Below are 18,689 nucleotides of genomic sequence, written 5' to 3' on the forward strand. Positions count from 1 at the left end.
CAGCCGGTTTGGAGAGGAGATCGGGATTAGTTACAGTGTTAGACGTTTGTGTGAGACAGTGCGTGCAACGATGCAGCCATCAAGGGCATGTCAACAGATCTGTGTGTCCTACAGTAGAAACACCATCCGTGATACTAATCCCAGGGTATAATAAGTATAATTCAGATTATGGAGAAAGAAATACATTCATGCATGCGTTATTGCAGTTCAGGTTGAGAAAAGACTAGTCTGAATTAGTAAAATATCTCAATTGTACATTTTTTTCCCTTGGTTTTATTACATTCAAGAGGTGAGAAATGGTATAGCATTAATAGTTAGAATTAGGAAGATCTGATTTAGTTAATAGACTAAAAATATATCAGATATCTCTTTCTGATGCTATATTTGGCTTTTTTAAAAAAGTGTTTGCAACAATTGTGTGTGTTAGTCACTCAGTCGTGTCTGACTCTTTGTGACCCCTTGGACTGTAGCCCACCAGGCTCCTCTGTCCATGGAATTCTCCAGGCGAGAATACTGAAATGGGTTGCCATTTCCTTCTCCAGGGGAATCTTCCCAACCCAGGGATTGAATACAGGTCTCCCGCATTCCAGGCAGACTCTTTACTGACTGAGCCACCAGGGAAGCAACAATTAGGGTTACCTTAAATTCATCTCCTACCTGCATACTTTGTTTAAAGGACTCCATTTTCTCAGCAACCTGAAGCCTTTTAAATGGTAGTAAAAGGGTCTGAACATGTAGAGTATATTGTTCAGAAAGATTAGAACTGTCAAGTAAGAATCTCAAGAAAATTTTTTCAGAAGATTCTCTGACTAAGTTGTCACTGGGCCAAAAACCATATATCCTTATTCCCCTGAAGAGATAAGATTTTGAGCTTTGTTGACATAAACAAAAATAAAAGACAAATGACTAGCTGAAGACACTTAAAATAGTTAATGATGGGTTTATTTTCTAAGGAAGAGTTTTTGTCTCCTCAGATTTTTATTTTGGTCAAATAATTTTTTTAAATATAAGTATCAAATGTATAGGGCCTGCAAGTTCCAGTGAAGGGGCAAACGTCAGTTGTTGATTTCACGATATAGTTGTCATGCTGGTTTTAATAAATTACAAGATATTTACAAAAAAGTGTCTTGTTTATTTTCAGGGGCTACGCTAAGTATGAGACCAGCACCCATTCCAATAGAGGACCCGGAGTGGAGACAAACGCCTCCCCCAGTCTCAGCCACGTCTGGCACCTTCCGACTACGGCGAGGCAGTCGATTTACCTGGAGAAAGGAGTGTCTGGCCGTCATGGAAAGGTACCTGTCTCCTTTTTCTAGGAGCAGTCTCGCAAAGTGAGGAAAGAGAAACTTGGGATAGATGTGGACCCTTCATTTCAAACAAGTAATTTGAGATCTAGAGTCTCTCAAATTATTTTGAGGTAGAATAAGTGCTGTATTATTGAAATACTATTAATCTTATCATTGAGAATTCATAAAACTGGAGTTAGTATCTCTCAATGTAATTTGTGTCCTCAGTGATTCAAGGAACTTTAAAATAATTTTTTTGAGTTTAGATCTTTGTATTATACTGTAGAAAAACTCATTGAAGTCTTATTTTCATGAAAATATTAAATAACTGTGTAGGAGGCCACTGAGACCTAACTTTTTTTGATAAGGAGTACAGCCTAAATGAGCTTCGTCCCAAAGGCTAGAAGTACATGTTTTTGACTTTGATTTCATGTCCTCTGACTCTAGCACCAGTTCCTGATCTATAGTAGGTACTCAGTACTTTGTAAACTTTAAATTGACCTTAGCTTTAGTCTTCTCATTCGAAATTATGTAAGTTAATTAAATGTGGTTATGAAATGTTGTTCGGCGCTCAGGCCAAAGAATTAATGCTTTTGAACTGTGGTGTTGGAGAAGATTCTTGAGAGTCCCTTGGACTGCAAGGAGATCCAGCCAGACCATCCTAAAGGGAATCAGTCCTGAATATTCATTGGAAGGATTGATGCTGAAGCTGAAACTCTAATACTCTGGCCACCTGATACGAAGAACTAACTTATTTGAAAAGACCTTGATGTTGGGAAAGATTGAAGGCAGGAGGAGAAGGGGATGACAGAGGATGAGGTGATTGGATGGCATCACCGACTCAATGGACATGAGTTTGAGAGTAGACTCCAGGAGTTGGTGATGGACAGGGAGGCCTAGCATGCTGAAGTCCGTGGGGTTGCAAAGAGTTGGACACGACTGAGTGACTGAACTGAACTGATGAAATGTTCAGTATATTTAAGGTGGATCCTATAGTGTAATTACCCTTTTCGTCTCCTATCTGTAAGTAATGTTTATAGAATCTTGGTTTGATGGAGAGTTTTTATATGCAATAAGGTAATTTCTATTAGAGAAGTATTTATTTCCCAAGATTAAGATGTAGAAAAAAAGAATATATTAGGCAGAGGTGAAAAGCATTGAACTTTTTCATATTGTGATTTCTCAATAATTTAAATAATAGAATGGAATTGAATGTTTAAAACTAAATTTAACTTCTAAGCATATACATACTTACATTGAGCCCATTTCACATTTTTTTCCTGCTGTCTACTCTGGCCAGTTGAATGGTATACTGAAAAGAACATTAGAAGACCTGGAGCCTGATCTGGGCTTTGCCATTAACCAGCTATGAAACTTTGTTCAGGTCACAGATTCTGAGTTTTAGCTTCCTCGTCACTAAAAGGTGGTTTTTTCACAGCCAGAGGTGAATTATATGCAGTCTAGGATTTTTGCCGTTTCTCTTCCTGCCTTTGTCGTTCTGTCACTAAGTCGTGTCCAGCTCTTTGTGACCTCATGGACCAGTCTTGCCTGTCATCCACTATCTTCCGAGTTTGCTCAGGGTCATGTCCAGTGTGTTGGTGATGCCATCCAACCATCTTATCCTCTGTTGCCCGCTTCTCCTCCTGCCTTCAGTCTTTCCCAGCATATTTCCAACGAGTAGGCTCTTTGCATCAGGTAACCAAAGTACTGGGACTTCAGCATGAGTCCTTCCAATGAATATTCAGGGTTGATTTCCTTTAGGATTGACTGGTTTGATCTCTTTGCTGTCCAAGGGACTCTCAAGAGTCTTCTCCAACACCGCTGTTCGAAAACACCAATTCTTCAGCGCTCAGCCTTCTTTATGGTCCAACTCTCATATCCATACATGACTACTGGGAAAAGCATAGCTTTGAAAGTAATGTCTCTGCCTTTTAATACGCTGTCTAAGTTAGCCATAGTTTTTCTTCCAAGAAGCAAGCGCCTTTCAATTTCATGGCTACAGTCACCGTCCACGTGATTTTGGAGCCCAAGAAAATAAAGTCTGTTTCCACTTTTTCCCCATCTATTTGTCATGAAGTGATGGGACCAGATGCCGTGATCTTAGTTTTTTGAATGTTGAGTTTTAAGCTAGCTTTTTCACTCTCCTCTTTCACCTTCATCAAGAGGCTCTTTAGTTCCTCTTTGCTTTCTGTCATTAGAGTGGTGTCATCTACATATCTGAGGTTGTTGATATTTCTCCAGGCAGTTTTGATTCCAGCTTGTGAGTCATCCAGTCTGACATGTCACGTGATGTGTTCTGCATATAAGTTAAAAAAGACAGGTGACAATATATAGCCTTGATGTACTCCTTTCCCAGTTTTGAACCAGTCTGTTGTTTTATGTCCGGTTCTAACTGTTGCTTCTCTTCCTGCATATTTCCCAGCTCATTAACATCACTGCCTGAAAGAGAGGGAGATTTTCAGTGCTGAAGTTTAGACCATCTTTTTATTTTTGTGATCAAGTTGAAATTAAAAGCCTTTCTTAATGAGAAGGTTGGACCTAGTAGGCAAAATGTAACTAACTATAGAGATCCACTGATGTTATCATCTGTTCCTTTTCTGACTCTGTTATAGATCAGAAAGAAGGCATTTATTGAATAACAATCCTTATAGGCTTGAGTGGTTAAAGTGAAAGAGTGAGACTTTATTGTACTAGAGACATGACATTTACAGCCTCCTCTGTTTTTCTCATTTAGAAATTTTGATCCTTTTAAAAAATTCCTTCAGAATTTATCACAGAACAGACATGTGTTTAATTAATATCTAACTTATTTCTAATATTTTACATTTTCTTCTTGATAGCAAAATAGCTGTGGTATTAGTTTCTATTTGGTATAAGTACTGATTGTTTTATTGATTGAGAGTTAAATATTTTCATGAAGATGTTGCAGGAAGGAAGACTCCTTCCAGGGCCCATAAGTGGGCTCTTGTCTAATATTTGGAAATGAATTGTCTAAGGAAATACACGTGCTGACAAAGCAGGAGACTTTATTGGGAAGGGGCAGCCAGGTGAAGAGCAGGAGGAGAAGGGAACCCAGGTGAACTGCTCTGCCACGTGGCTCATAGTCTCAGGTTGCATGGTGATGAAGTTAGTGTCTGGAGTGTCTCTGGCCAATCACTCTGACTCAGGGTCCTTCCTGTGGTGCAGGCATTGCTCAGTCAAGATGGACTCCAGGGAGGAGGATTCTGGGAGGTTGGTAGGATATATGGACTGGTGTTTTCTCTCTCCTTTTGACCTTTCCTGAATTCTTCTGGTTCATGGTAGCTTGTTAGTTCCACGTTCCTTACCAGGACCTCCTGTTGGTAAGATAGTTCATGCCAAGTGGCTGCTGTCTTGCCTGGCTAGAGTGGGCAGTTTCAGTCAGTTGTCTCCTTAACGAAGATACCAGTATCCATTTATTACATAATGTCAGTTTGAGGAAGGATTAATTTAAAAATTGCTAACATTAATAATAATGGGTGATATTGCTAATAGATTTTCAGAATTGAGCCTTGAAAGCTTTGCAATTCATGTTTCCCAAGGCAACAAGAACTGGCCACAAAATCACTGATTAAATTTCACCTAAAAAGACATTGAGTAATTATCCTATGTGAGGCTCCTGTTTAATCTTAGTTTTCACTTTTTAACCTTAATTTTAATTAGTGTGTCTTTAATCCAAGAATTAGTTATCTTTGGTTTAATTTTATCTCACCTGACACAGTTAGTAAGGAAGTATGATATAGTTTATTCCAGTAGTTTCACATATGCAAGAAGCCTTTGAAAGGTTTTAATAGCAGTAGTACAAAAGGTCATAGTATGATTTTCTTTCTGTGAAAATGGAGCTTTTTATTTTCTAACACAGAATATAAAATTCCCTAGCCTTAGAGCAATTCCTGACTTTTTTTTCCTAGACCAAATGGGTGAATAAATACATATGCACAGACTATAAAGCCAGCAAAGTACCAGCCTTACTCAGATATATTAGTACAAGTCAAAAAATATTTCATTCTTCACCTCATACACTAAGATAAATTTCAAATGAATCAAAAAAGTGAGTCTGTATAAATAATAGAAGAAACATGAATGATTCATCCATATCCTAGAAATGGTGAACTTTTTCTTAAGATTCAAAATCCAAAAGCAGTATGATTACATAACTTACAAGAAAAACTGGGGGCAGAAAAAAACCATGAACAAAGCAAAATAAAAGAAAAATTGGATAAAATACTTGCTGCTTATTATCGTCCCTAAAGTATAAAGAATTTTTAAAAGAGAGAGAATACCAACAACTCTATAGAAAAATGAACTAAAGATATCAGCAGAAAAACAAATACAACTGGCTCTTATACTTTAGGAAAAGATGTTTAACTCATTAAGAGAAATTAAAATTACACTGAGATATTAATAACTACCATTATTCTCCTGTCACATTGGCAAAAGTCCAACAGTTCCACAGTGTTTTCTGTTCTTTGAGCTGCAGAGAAATGGGCATTCTCATGCATTGCCTGTGGGAATGCAAAATGGAACAATTTCCATGGAGAGGAATTTGACAGTATTAGGGGAAATTACACATGGGTTTGCTCTTTAACTCAGCACTCCCACTTATAAAAAATTATCCCAAAGGTAAACGTCTAGATAATTATCCCAAAGATATATCTTGGAATAATATCAAAATACTGAATTCAACCAATATGTCTATTGGTGCACTGGGTGAATAAGTTAAATGGTATATCCATATGTTGGTTATCCAGGCTTACATAATGAAGTGCTATGCAGCTGAAAAAAGGAGGGAATTTTTCTTTTCATAGAATGAAAACCATAGTGTGTCCATCTGTACTATTGCTATTAAGTATTTGAAAGGTTTTTTTTGCATTTTTAAACTTATTGGAATGGATGCTTCTCTATATGATAGTGATATCCAGGATATAGTGTTTTTTTAAAAAGGCAGTATCAAATGTATATACTATGCTGTCACTTATATATTTGCTTACAATTTGTTTATGTATTTGCTTATAATATGTTTTTAAATGAAAGAATAAACCATAAAATAAAATGATTTCCAATAGAAGAGAAAACAGATTGGAAAGAATAAGGATAGAAGCTAGACTTCTCTGAATATACGTTGTTTTGACATTGTAACCATTTAAATATTTTATATAATTATAAAACAAGATTAAGTTGAAATGAGGGGGAAAAGGTGATCTCTAAAAAAAAAATAACTAATGAAACAAACGGACCTACTGTGTGTATAAATTGATGACCTAGACACTCAGAATATTTATCAAATAACTTTATACTGCACAATTTCGACTATGCTTCCTAGGTGGGATACAGCTTAGAGATAAAAAGAACTACAAAAATTTTACTGTTTTTACTAATTTTGGTAATACTAATATCGTTACTCAGATAATATTTCTATTTAGATACAGATGATGATATAAGAAAAAACAAGTAATCATTAATGTTACCAGGAACCAAAATTTTCAGTGTAAAAGAGATAGAAGCATTAAATCAAAAGAACTAGGTAAAAGACTGTAATCTCTGTGTGTATGTGGATAAAAATAGCCATTAATCTAAAATTCTTTATTAAAAAAATAACAGCCTTGTTGAGCTATGATTCACCAATTTAAAGTGCACAATTCAGTGCTTTTTAGTACACTTGCAGTTAGGTAACCATCAATTCCCATAATCAGTTTTAGAACCTTCTCTTTATCCCCCAGAAAACCCTGTACCAAACAGCTGTCACTCCTTCTCCCCCTCCCAGTCCCTTCCAAATCTGTGTTACCATTAGTCTTCTTTCTCTGTGTATAGATTTGCCTGTTCTGGACATTGCCTATGAATGGAATCATATAATGTGTGGCCTGTGTGACTCACTTCTTTCACTTAATGTAGTGTCTTCAGAGTTCATCACGTTATTGCATGTTTCAGTATTTCATTCCTTTTTATTGTCAACTGATACCCCGAAGTATATGTGGTGGTGGTGTTCAGTCACCAAGTTGTGTCCAAGTCTTTGCAACCCCATGGACTGCATGCAGCATGCCAGGCTTCCCTGTCCCTCACCATGTCCCAGAGTTTGCCCAAGTTCATGTCCATTGAATCAGTGATGCCATCCAACCATCTTGTCCTCTGTCTGTACCATATTTTATTTATTCATTCATCAGTTAATGGACATTTGGGGTTGTTTCCACTTTTTAACTATTTTGAATAATGCTGCCTTGAACATAATTGTATACTAGCAGAATTGCTGGTTAAATGGTAACTCTGTTTTCACTGTTTTGGGGAACTGCCATATTGTTTTCCTAAAACAGATTTACCATTTTACATTCACCCAGCACCATATGATGGTTCCAATTTCTTGTCAACACTTATCTGTCTATTTGGTTATAGTCCTCCTAGTGTGTGTGAGGTAGAATCTCATTGTGGTTTGATCTGTGTTTCCTTAGCTGATGATGTTGAGCATATTTTCATATGCTTGTTGGCTATTTGCATGTCTTTGGAGAAATGTCTGTTTAGATCCTTTGCACATTTTTTAAAAATTTTATTTGTTTTGGCTGTGCCTGGTCTTAGTTGAGGCATGCAGAACCTTTAGTTGTGGCCTGCAAGATCTTAGTTCCCTGACCAGGAATCAAACCTGTGCCTCCTGCAGTGGACGTGCAAGTCTTAACCACTGAACTGCCCGGGAAGTCCTTGTGTCATCTTTTTATATTGAATTGTAAGATTTCTTTATGTATTCTACATATGAGTCCCTTATCAAATATATGGTTTGCAAATATTTTCTCCCAGTCTGTGGGTGGTCTTTTCACATACTAGATATAATGACCTTTGAAACATGCAAGTTTTTAGTTTTGATGAACTCCAGTTTTTTGTGGTTTTTTTTTTTTTTTTGTATGCATTGTCTTATCTAAGAAGACTGTACTAAATCAAAGACTCCAAGCTTTATTCCTGTGTTTTTTCCAAGAGTTTTATACCTTTAAGACCCGTATTTGTCTTTGATCCATTTTGAGTTACTTTTTATGTATGATGTGAAGTAGGGACTCAGCATCATTCTTCCACATGTGAGCCATCCTGCACTGTTGAAAAAACTTTCTTTTTCCATTGATAGTCTTGGCATGCTCTCATGTCAACTCAATAGACTATATATGTGAGAGCATGTTTCTGGACTCTCAGTTCTATTCCATTGATCTATATATGTCTAGTCTTATAACATATTTGTAACTTTTGCATTATAGTATTGATAGATTTTGCTTTCTTCTTCTGCAAAATTATTTTAGCTATTCTGGGTCCCTTGCATTTCCATATGAATTTTAGGATCACCTTGTCAGTTTTTAATCAGAAGCCAGCTGTAATTTTGATGGGAAAATCCTGTAATCTTAAGTTTGAATTATAAATAATAGTAAAAATTAGTTACATTTTCTCTTGAAAAAGAAAAACTGGGAGGGTGTATGTTACTTCTCATCTGTACCTACTCAAAAGGCCTGTAGACAGCGATCAACCTAGTAGAAATTAAGCATGCGTGGGGCCCAGGTTGTGGTCTTAAGTACTATTAGCACTCCTTGGAGAAATGTCTGATTCCAAGCCTGGGGCAGGAAATATGATGATGAGACTGGACATTGTGTTAAAGCAAGAAGGCTATTGTAGATAAGTGAGTGATATCAAAAGAACTCAGCGGCTAACTTGAAGAGACTCCCATTGTCCAAAGAAGGGAACAGTTTGAACACTAGTAATAATAACAATTGTAATATTGAAGCTCATCAGACTGATTAAAAATCTGTTTGTAATAATGATACTAAAAAGATTACCGATCACACCTAGAGAATTAGGAACCCAACTATATATGTGAAATCATGGAGAATATAACCTGCCTTGCACATAAGAACTTTGATTTAAAACTTTTTCCCTGAGGAAGGATTCCAGCTAATAAATGGAAAAGGAATGATGAGAGTTTCATCATTTTGCAACTTCCGAAGGAAGAAATCTGTGACAATGTCAATGGCAGTGATCATTGATAGCTGCTAACATGCAGATGACACCACTCTTACGGCAGAAAATAAAGAAGAACTAAAGAGCCTCTTGATGAAAGTGAAAGAGGAGAGTGAAAAAGTTGGCTTAAAGCTCAACATTCAGAAAACTAAGATCATGGCATCTGAATCCATCACCTCATGGGAAATAGATGGGGAAACAGTGGAAACAGTGTCAGACTTTTATTTTGGGGGGCTCCGAAATCACTGCAGATGGTGACTGCAGCCATGAAATTAAAAGACGCTTACTCCTTGGAAGGAAAGTTATGACCAACCTAGATAGCATATTAAAAAGCAGAGACGTTATTTTGCCAACAAAGATCCGTCTAGTCAAGGCTGTGGTTTTTCCAGTGGTCATGTATGGATGTGAGAGTTGGACTATGAAGAAATCTAAGTGCCGAAGAATTGATGCTTTTGAACATGTATGGATGTGAGAGTTGGACTGTGAAGAAAGCTGAGTGCAGAAGAATTGATGCTTTTGAACTGTGGTGTTGGAGAAGACTCTTGAGAGTCCCTTGGACTGCAAGGAGATCTAACCAGTCCATCCTAACGGAGATCAGTCCTGGGTGTTCACTGGAAGGACTGATGCTAAAACTGAAACTCCAATACTTTGGCCACCTCATGCAAAGAGTTGACTCACTGGAAAAGACCCTGATGCTGGGAGGGATTGGGGGCAGGAGGAGAAGGGGACGACAGAGAATGAGATGGCTGGATGGTGTCACCAACTCAATGGACATGAGTTTGAGTAAACTCAGGGAGTTGGTGATTGACAGAGGCCTGGCGTGCTGCGATTCATGGGGTCGCAAAGAGTCGGACACAACTGAGCGACTGAACTGAACTGAACATCCCATGGAAATAGATAACCAGACATTATGTACCTTTTAGAGGATGTTAACAACACCACCTATGGAGTATTATTCTAACAAAATTGAAACTGAATCAAATCACATCTCTAGATCCAGCTCCAGGTTTATAGAAAATATGGAACAAAGTTCTGTTAATCAATACCATGGAAATTCAAGTCAACCAGATTCATGACGTGAGAGATCCTAAGCATAATAACTCAGTTTCTTCAAGTGTTTAAAAGAAAAAATAGAAATAAACCTTCAGCCAGGTGAGGAAATTTGAACCCTGACTGGATAAATGGTGATTCTTGTTTCAGTTATGGTAATGGTTGCTTATATGTAAATGGTGCTGCTTTTATAAAAATTAGGGTTCTTGTCTTTTAGAAACATGAACTGAAATGTATTATAATGATAATAATATGACAAAATGATATCTGGGATTTACCTCAGAATGACGCAAAGCATAAAGATAGGGGCAAGGGTGTGTGCAAAACAGGAGTGGTGTCAGTGAGTTACTGATTCTTAACAGTTGGGTGATGTTTATCTGGGGGTTCTTGGTTCTCTATACTTTTGTATATATATTATATGCATGTTAAAGGACAATCTTAAATTTTGGGTCAAATCACATGGAACTAGGAGAGATGTGAAGCCTTCATATATTGCAAAAACTGAATGACACAGTGTTATCTAATAGTAACATTTACTTGATAAACATTTGCTTGTCAATGCAGTGACAGCAGTACAGTGGTGAACATTGTGAACTTGTTCCTAGAGAGTCAGGTTGGAGAGACAGAAGTTAATGAAATAATCATACAAATCAAGGTAAAATTGCTATTGTTATACATGTATAAAAGGAAAGGGACATTGTGCTTCAAGATCTTATAGTGGGGGATGTGGTAATTTAGGGCTTCCCTGGTGGCTCAGATGGTAGAGAATCTGCCTGCAATTCAGTAAACCTAGGTTTGATCCCTGGGCCAGGAAGATACCCTGGAGAAGGGAATGGCAATCTGCTTCAGTATTGCCTGGAGAATTCTGTGAACAGAGGAGCCTAGCCTGGTGGCCTATGGTCCATGAGTTGGCAAAGAGTTGGACATAATTTAATTAGGTTGAAAGGAAGGAGGGTCTTCATGATAGCTCAGTTGGTAAAGAATCTGTCCGCAATGCAGGAGACCCCGGTTTGAATCCTGGGTTAGGAAGATCCAGTGGAGAAGGGATAGGCTATCCATTCCAATATTCTTGGGCTTCCCTTGTGGCTCAGCTGATTAAGACTCCGCCTGCTATGAGGGAGACCTGGGTTCGATTCCTGGGCTGGGAAGAACCCCTGGAGAAGGAAAAGGCTACCCACTCCAGTATTCTGGCCTTCAGAATTCAGTGGACTGTATAGTCCATGAGGGTCTCAAAGAGTTGGACATGACTGAGTGACTTTTACTTTCACTTTCAAAGGAAGGGGAAAAATATTGCAGATAGAAAGGAGAACCATATTCATGTAGAACTGTGGTCTCTGTTGGTGGCCAGCTGTGGCTATTTAGATTTAAATCATATAAACTTTTTTTTTCTTTTTTTTTTTTCATTTATTTTTATTAGTTGGAGGCTAATTACTTTACAATATTGTAGTGGTTTTTGTCATACATTGACATGAATCAGCCATGGATTTACATGTATTCCCCATCCTGATCCCCCCTCCCACCTCCCTCTCTACCATCCTCTGGGTCTTCCCAGTGCACCAGGCCTAGCACTTGTCTCATGCATCCAACCTGGGCTGGTGATCTGTTTCACCTAGATAATATACATGTTTCGATGCTGTTCTCTCAAAACATCCCACCCTCGCCTTCTCCCACAGAGTCCAAAAGTCTGTTCTGTACATCTGTGTCTCTTTTTCTGTTTTGCATATAGGGTTATCGTTACCATCTTTCTAAATTCCATATATATGTGTTAGTATACTGTAATGGTCTTTATCTTTCTGGCTTACTTCACTCAGTATAATGGGCTCCAGTTTCATCCATCTGGTTCAAATGAATTCTTTTTAATGGCTGAGTAATATTCCATGATGTATATGTACCACAGCTTCCTTATCCTAAATCATATAAACTTTTAAAAGTTTAAAATTCAGTTCCTTAGTCACACTAGCCACATTTCAGGCACCCCATAGTCATGTATGGTTACTGACTATAGTTTTAGACAGCACAGATATGTAACATTTCTATCATCACAGAAAAGTTTGGTGGGCAGCTCTAATACAGACCAACTGTATCTCATCTCCAATAGAAAAATAATGGTTAATATTTGACCCATAATGATTTGTTTTTATTTTTCTCTTTACTCAAAATCTTAAGGAATATCCAAATATAAATTAAAACCTAAACATTAAGTCTATTAAAATATTTCAGAAAATTTTCTATGTGACCGTGATAGAAACATAAATATTTCACTAATTCACATATAAAATTATTATGCTTTTGCATCCTTTTCCACATCTGGCCCTGCTTTTCAAAGTACAAAATTGAGTAATTCATCACTTGTAATGATGGGTCTTTTCTCTATAATTAGCATTCATTCATTCATTCACCTTTTCATTAAACATGTATTTTTTACACACTCCATTTGGTCTCCTGAGTTGCTTAATTGTAACAGTTGCTTTAAACACACAAACACACATACATACACACACAAATTCCATGCTGTTTATTTGTTAAAGAGACCAAGGTATTTTATCCTGTTGATTTTCCCACATTTTAGGTTTGGACAATTACGTCCTCTTGGAGAATCCCAGGGAGGGCAGAGCCTGGTGGGCTGCCGTCTATGGGGTCACACAGAGTCGGACACTACTGAAGTGACTTAGCAGCGGTGTCTTATTACATGACCCTATATTTTCTGTAGACCAGTAGTTAGAGTCCTGCTTAGATTCTGGTTCAATTCTTTGGCATATGACTGGTGCTTTGTTCTTCCTATTACATCGTGTAAGGAGACACACAATATCTGGTTGTCCTCCATAATAAGTAGTTGTTGCTTAGTCATGTCTAACTGTTTGCAAGCCCCTGAACTGCAGACTCTAGGCTTCCCTGTCCTTCACCATCTCCCGGAGCTTGCTCAAACTCACGTCCATTGAGTTGGTGATGCCATCCAACCATCTCATCCTCTGTCATCCCCTTCTCCTCCTGCCTTCAGTCTTTCCCAGCATCAGGGTCTTTTCTAATGAGTCAGCCCTTTGCATCAGGTGGTCAAAGTATTGGACCTTCAACTTCAGCATCAGTCCTTCCAATGAATATTCAGGGTTGATTTCCTTTAAGATTGACTGGTTTGTCTTTCCTCTCACTCTCTTTTTTAACATCTGTTTTTTTTTAATTTATTTGACTGTACCAGCTCAGAGTTGTATCACAAGGGATCTTGCTCCCTAGCCAGGGATCGAATCCAGGCCCCCTACATTGGGAGTGTAGAGTCTTAGTCACTGGACCACCAGGGAAGTCCCTTCTCATTAAATCTTTAGTTGCCTGGAAATATATTTTCTCACAAACTTGGGGTGGAGAAATTCAGTTCAGTCGCTCAGTCGTGTCCGACTCTTTGCGATCCCATGAATTGCAGCATGCCAGGCCTCCCTGTCCATCACCAACTCCGGAGTTTACTCAAACTCATGTCCATCGAGTCGGTGATGCCATCCAGCCATCTCATCCTCTGTCGTCCCCTCCTCCTCCTGCCCCCAATCCCTCCCAGCATCAGGGTCTTTTCAAATGAGTCAGCATTTCACATCAGGTGGCCAAAGTATTGGAGTTTCAGCTTCAGCGTCAATCCTTTCCAATGAACACTCAGGACTGATCTCCTTTAGGATGGACTGGTTGGATCTCCTTGCAGTCCAAGGGACTCTCAAGAGTCTTCTCCAGCACCACAGTTCAAAAGCATCAATTCTTCGGTGCTCAGCTTTCTTTATGTCCAACTCTCACATCCATACATTACCACTGGAAAAACCATAGCCTTGACTAGACGGACTTTGTTGGCAAAGTAATGTCTCTGCTTTTTAATATGCTCTCTAGGTTGGTCATAACTTTCCTTCCAAGGAGTAATTTTAATAATTTTAATTATTTTTTATTAATTTAATTAATTATTAATTAAAATAAATTTGATTAAATAACAATAATTAATTTAATTATTAATTAAATTTAATAATCTTTTAATTTCATGGCTGCAATAACCATCTGCAGTGATTTTGGAGCCCAGAAAAATAAAGTCAGCCACTGTTTCCACTCTTTTCCCATCTATTTGCCATGAAGTGATGGGACCAGATGCCATGATCTTAGTTTTCTGAATGTTGAGCTTTAAGCCAACTCTTTCACTGTCCTCTTTCACTTTCATCAAGAGGCTTTTTAGTTCCTCTACACTTTTTGCCATAAGGGTGGTGTCATCTACATATCGGAGGTTATTGATAATTCTCCCGGCAATCTTGATTCCAGTTTGTGCTTCTTCCAGCCCAGCATTTCTCATGATGTACTCTGCATATAAGTTAAATAAGCAGCGTGACAATAGACAGCCTTGACATACTCCTTTTCCTATTTGGAACCAGTCTGTTGGTCCATGTCCAGTTCTAACTGTTGCTTCCTGACCTGCATATAGGTTTCTCAAGAGGCACATCAGGTGGTCTGGTATTCCCGTCTCTTTCAGAATTTTCCACAGTTTATTGTGATCCACACAGTCAAAGGCTTTGGCGTAGTCAATAAAGCAGAAGTAGATGTTTTTCTGGAACTCTCTTGCTTTTTTGATGATCCAGAGGATGTTGGCAATTTGATCTCTGGTTCCTCTGCCTTTTCTAAAACCAGCTTGAACATGTGGACGTTCATAGTTCACATATTGCTGAAGCCTGGCTTGGAGAATTTTGAGCATTACTTTACTAGCGTGTGAGATGAGTACAATTGTGCAGTAGTGTGAGCATTCTTTGGCATTGCCTTTCTTTGGGATTGGAATGAAAACTTAACTTTTCCAGTCCTGTGGCCACTGCTGAGTTTTCCAAATTTGCTGGTGTATTGAGTGCAGCACTTTCACAGCATCGTCTTTCAGGATGTGAAATAGTTCAACTGGAATTTCATCACCTCCACTAACTTTGTTCGTAGTGATGCTTTCTAAGGCCCACTTGACTTCACATTCCAGGATGTCTGGCTCTAGGTGAGTTGCTTTGTGAAGATCTTTTTTGTACAGTTCTTCTGTGTATTCTTGCCACCTCTTCTTAATATCTTGTGCTTCTGTTAGGTCCATACCATTTCTGTCCTTTATCGAACCCATCTTTGCATGAAATGTTCCCTTGATATCTCTAATTTTCTTGAAGACATCTCTAGTCTTTGCCATTCTGTTGTTTTCCTCTATTTCTTTGCATTGATTGCTGAAGACGGCCTTCTTATCTCTCCTGGCTATTCTTTGGAACTCTGCATTCAAATGGGAATATCTCTCCTTTTCTCCTTTGCTTTTCACTTCTCTTCTTTTCACAGCTATTTGTAAGGCCTCCTCAGACAACCATTTTGCCTTTTTGCATTTCTTTCCATGGGGATGGTCTTGATCCCTGTCTCCTGTACAATGTCATGAACTCTGTCCATATCTTCATCAGGCCTCTGTCTATCAGATCTAGTCCCTTAAATCTATTTCTCACTTCCACTGTATAGTCATAAGGGATTTGATTTAGGTCATACCTGAATGGTCTAGTGGTTTTCCCTACTTTCTTCAATTTAAGTCTGAATTTGGCAGTAAGGAGTTCATGATCTGAGCCACAGTCAGCTCCTGGTCTTGTTTCTGCTGACTGTATAGAGCTTCTCCATCTTTGGCTGCAAAGAATATAATCAGTCTGATTTCAGTGTTGACCATCTGGTGATGTCCATGTGTAGAGTCTTCTCTTGTGTTGTTGGAAGAGGCTGTTTGCTATGACCAATGCGTTCTCTTGGCAGAATTCTATTAGCCTTTGCCCTGCTTTATTCCGTTCTCCAAGGCCAAATTTGCCTGATACTCTAGGTGTTTCTTGATTTCCCACTTTTGCATTGCAGTCCCCTATAATGAAAAGGACATCTTTTTGGGGTGTTAGTTCTAAAAGATCTTGTAGGTCTTCATAGAACAGTTCAACCTCAGCTTCTTCAGCATTACTGGTTGGGGCATAGGCTTGGATTACAGTGATGTTGAATGGTTTGCCTTGGAAACTAACAGAGATCATTCTGTCATTTTAGGTACTATGATCTAAATAATTATAGAACTGAGGAATGAATGCTATCGTGAAAATGGGTGATTAAATTTATGGGGTCTTGAGACTCAAGCAAGCAGAGGAGAGAGTCAGGAAGACTTTACCAAAGTGGTGACATTTTGGCTGCATTTTGGTGGGTGATGAATAGAAACTCACCAGTCCGAGACTATTAGAAAGGATAGTATGACGTTGGAGACTCTCTCTGGCAGAACATAGTGTTTTTCATCAGGAGCATCTCTACTTCGGACTTCATCATACTATGCACTCTGTAATTAAATAAGACCATGCTTAATTAAACCATAGCTTTGGTGTTCAGGCTTTATCATAAAGGAGATATACCTGATCAGATTGGTCTGTTAGATAATGTTAGTGGGAGTATGGAAGATGGGCAAGAAATCAGCCAGCTAAGTATGTATTTGAACTTACACCATATACCTAGAGCCAAGGTAAAATAAATCTAAGTTGTAGTATCTGCCCTCAAAAATCTTGACAATAATAGCTTTACATTTTACTGTAGGATTCTACAGTGTATAATTATTGATCTTATTGATAATTATTTTGCATCCTAAGTGAATTTATTTAATCTTCACAATTCTATGCTATGGAATTTTATTATTTATAGTTTATATATATAAGTGCTTCAGAGGGAAAAAGTGACTAGCTTATATGTAAATGGGTTGAGGAGGGATATTTGGAGGCTGTTAGGGTCATCTATGCATCAGTGATGGGGGCCCAAATTAGTAATATTAAAGCAAAAGGAAAAAAAGTAGAAGACAATAGATATCAGAAAAAAGTTGCAGGAAAAAATCAACCTAACTTAGTTACAGATTGAACATAGAGATAACAGCAGGAAGTGTAAAAGAATTTAGCAGTGGTGATGCTCAAAGAGCATTTATCTGGGAGATACCCTCTGTACCATTAGAAAATAGTTTGACTTTGGTAAAATTATTTAATGTCTCTTAACCCCCATCACCATATTTCTAAAACGAAGAGTTAAGTACTATGATAGATAGTCATACAAACTTATGGTTTAGTCCCATTTTCACCTTACATTAATCTTTGGAAATTTCAGTTTTCTGTAAAAGGAAGTTGGTTATTAGAATCAAGGGAGACAATATATGTCAAACACATATTAGAATGCCTTTCTCATAAGCAGTATTCAATACATGTTCTCATTCTACCTAAATTCTTTCCACTAAGAGCTCTGACTGTCAGATCACCTCGAGATCTCTGTATGAGCAGATATCAGTGGCACTAGAAATGGAGATTCAGGGGTCATCAGTGGAGTAGATACAGATAGAGCCATAAGTCAGAATGTACTGTTTATACATTCATCCCTTCTGTTTCTGTGTCTTCGTTTATACTGTCTGCATTTTGAGAAGACTCATGAAGAGCTAAATATGGCTGCAGAGAAACTTAAAACCCTTCTGACTGATATCATTTGAAATCCATGACCATGAACCTCAAGTGGATCTCTAATTCTGCAAGACAGTCATACTATACCGTCCTGGTTCATTCTTTCCCACTTTCCTAAACCATTATTTCACACTTTGTTCTCTCTGCAGTCTCCCCATCCTATCACACAATGATCTTTCTTCCCATTTAAATGAGGAAAGTGAAGGACTTAGAGGAGTCCTTCTAGTCACTAACTCGCCTCCCGTTCATTTGTAACACACAGAGTGTTTTCCTACTCCTTACCATCCCTGCAGCACTTCACTAATAGTCCTGAGCACATATCTTAGTGCTGCCTGCCTTAGAGTAGATTTATATAGATTTAAATAAAGATATTGATATAATTAATAGAAAGGCTTCCCTGATAGAGACATAGATATATAGATAGATCACCCTTTTTTGGCCTTTTTCTACTTCTCTGACCTCATTGCATTGTCTGTACCACATATTTGACTTTTAAAATATCTAGTTCCAGAAATATTTGTCACAAAAGACAGTGTTGTATGATTCTGTTTATATGAAATACCCAGAATAAGTAAATACATACAGACAGAAAGTAAGTGTGTGGGTTCCCAGGGCAGGGGAGGTTAGGGACATTGTGGGGAGGATGAAGACTAAGGAAGGAGTGTTGGCTTTCCGTTTGGGGCGATGGAAGTTTCTAAAGCTGATGGTGATAATGCTCGCACAACTCTGGATACACTAAAAGCTGCTGAACTGCACAACCAAAGTGGGCGAGTTTGGGGGCATATAGCTTTAAGAAAAAGTTATTTAGAACAGTACTGGGAGTTTCACATATATTTATCCTCCACATTTAAGTCTCATAACAGTCCTGGTTTCTCCTTTTTCTACTGAGGCAACCAGGGCT

At 38.1% G+C, this 18,689-nt stretch overlaps 1 protein-coding gene across 9 annotated transcripts in view; it reads left to right on the forward strand.

The window, feature by feature from the left end:
* HMBOX1 (homeobox containing 1) overlaps positions 1-18,689 on the forward strand; it is a 195,021-nt gene that overhangs the window by 133,743 nt on the left and 42,589 nt on the right. For all 9 annotated transcript variants that reach the window (XM_043487169.1, XM_043487168.1, XM_043487176.1 and 6 more), the window contains exon 6: positions 1,142-1,295. In XM_043487169.1, the coding sequence (XP_043343104.1) occupies positions 1,142-1,295 (154 nt within the window). The remainder of the gene's footprint in view (positions 1-1,141; positions 1,296-18,689) is intronic.

The sequence above is a fragment of the Cervus canadensis genome, chromosome 14, assembly GCF_019320065.1.
Source record: "Cervus canadensis isolate Bull #8, Minnesota chromosome 14, ASM1932006v1, whole genome shotgun sequence".
Lineage (NCBI taxonomy): Eukaryota > Metazoa > Chordata > Mammalia > Artiodactyla > Cervidae > Cervus > Cervus canadensis.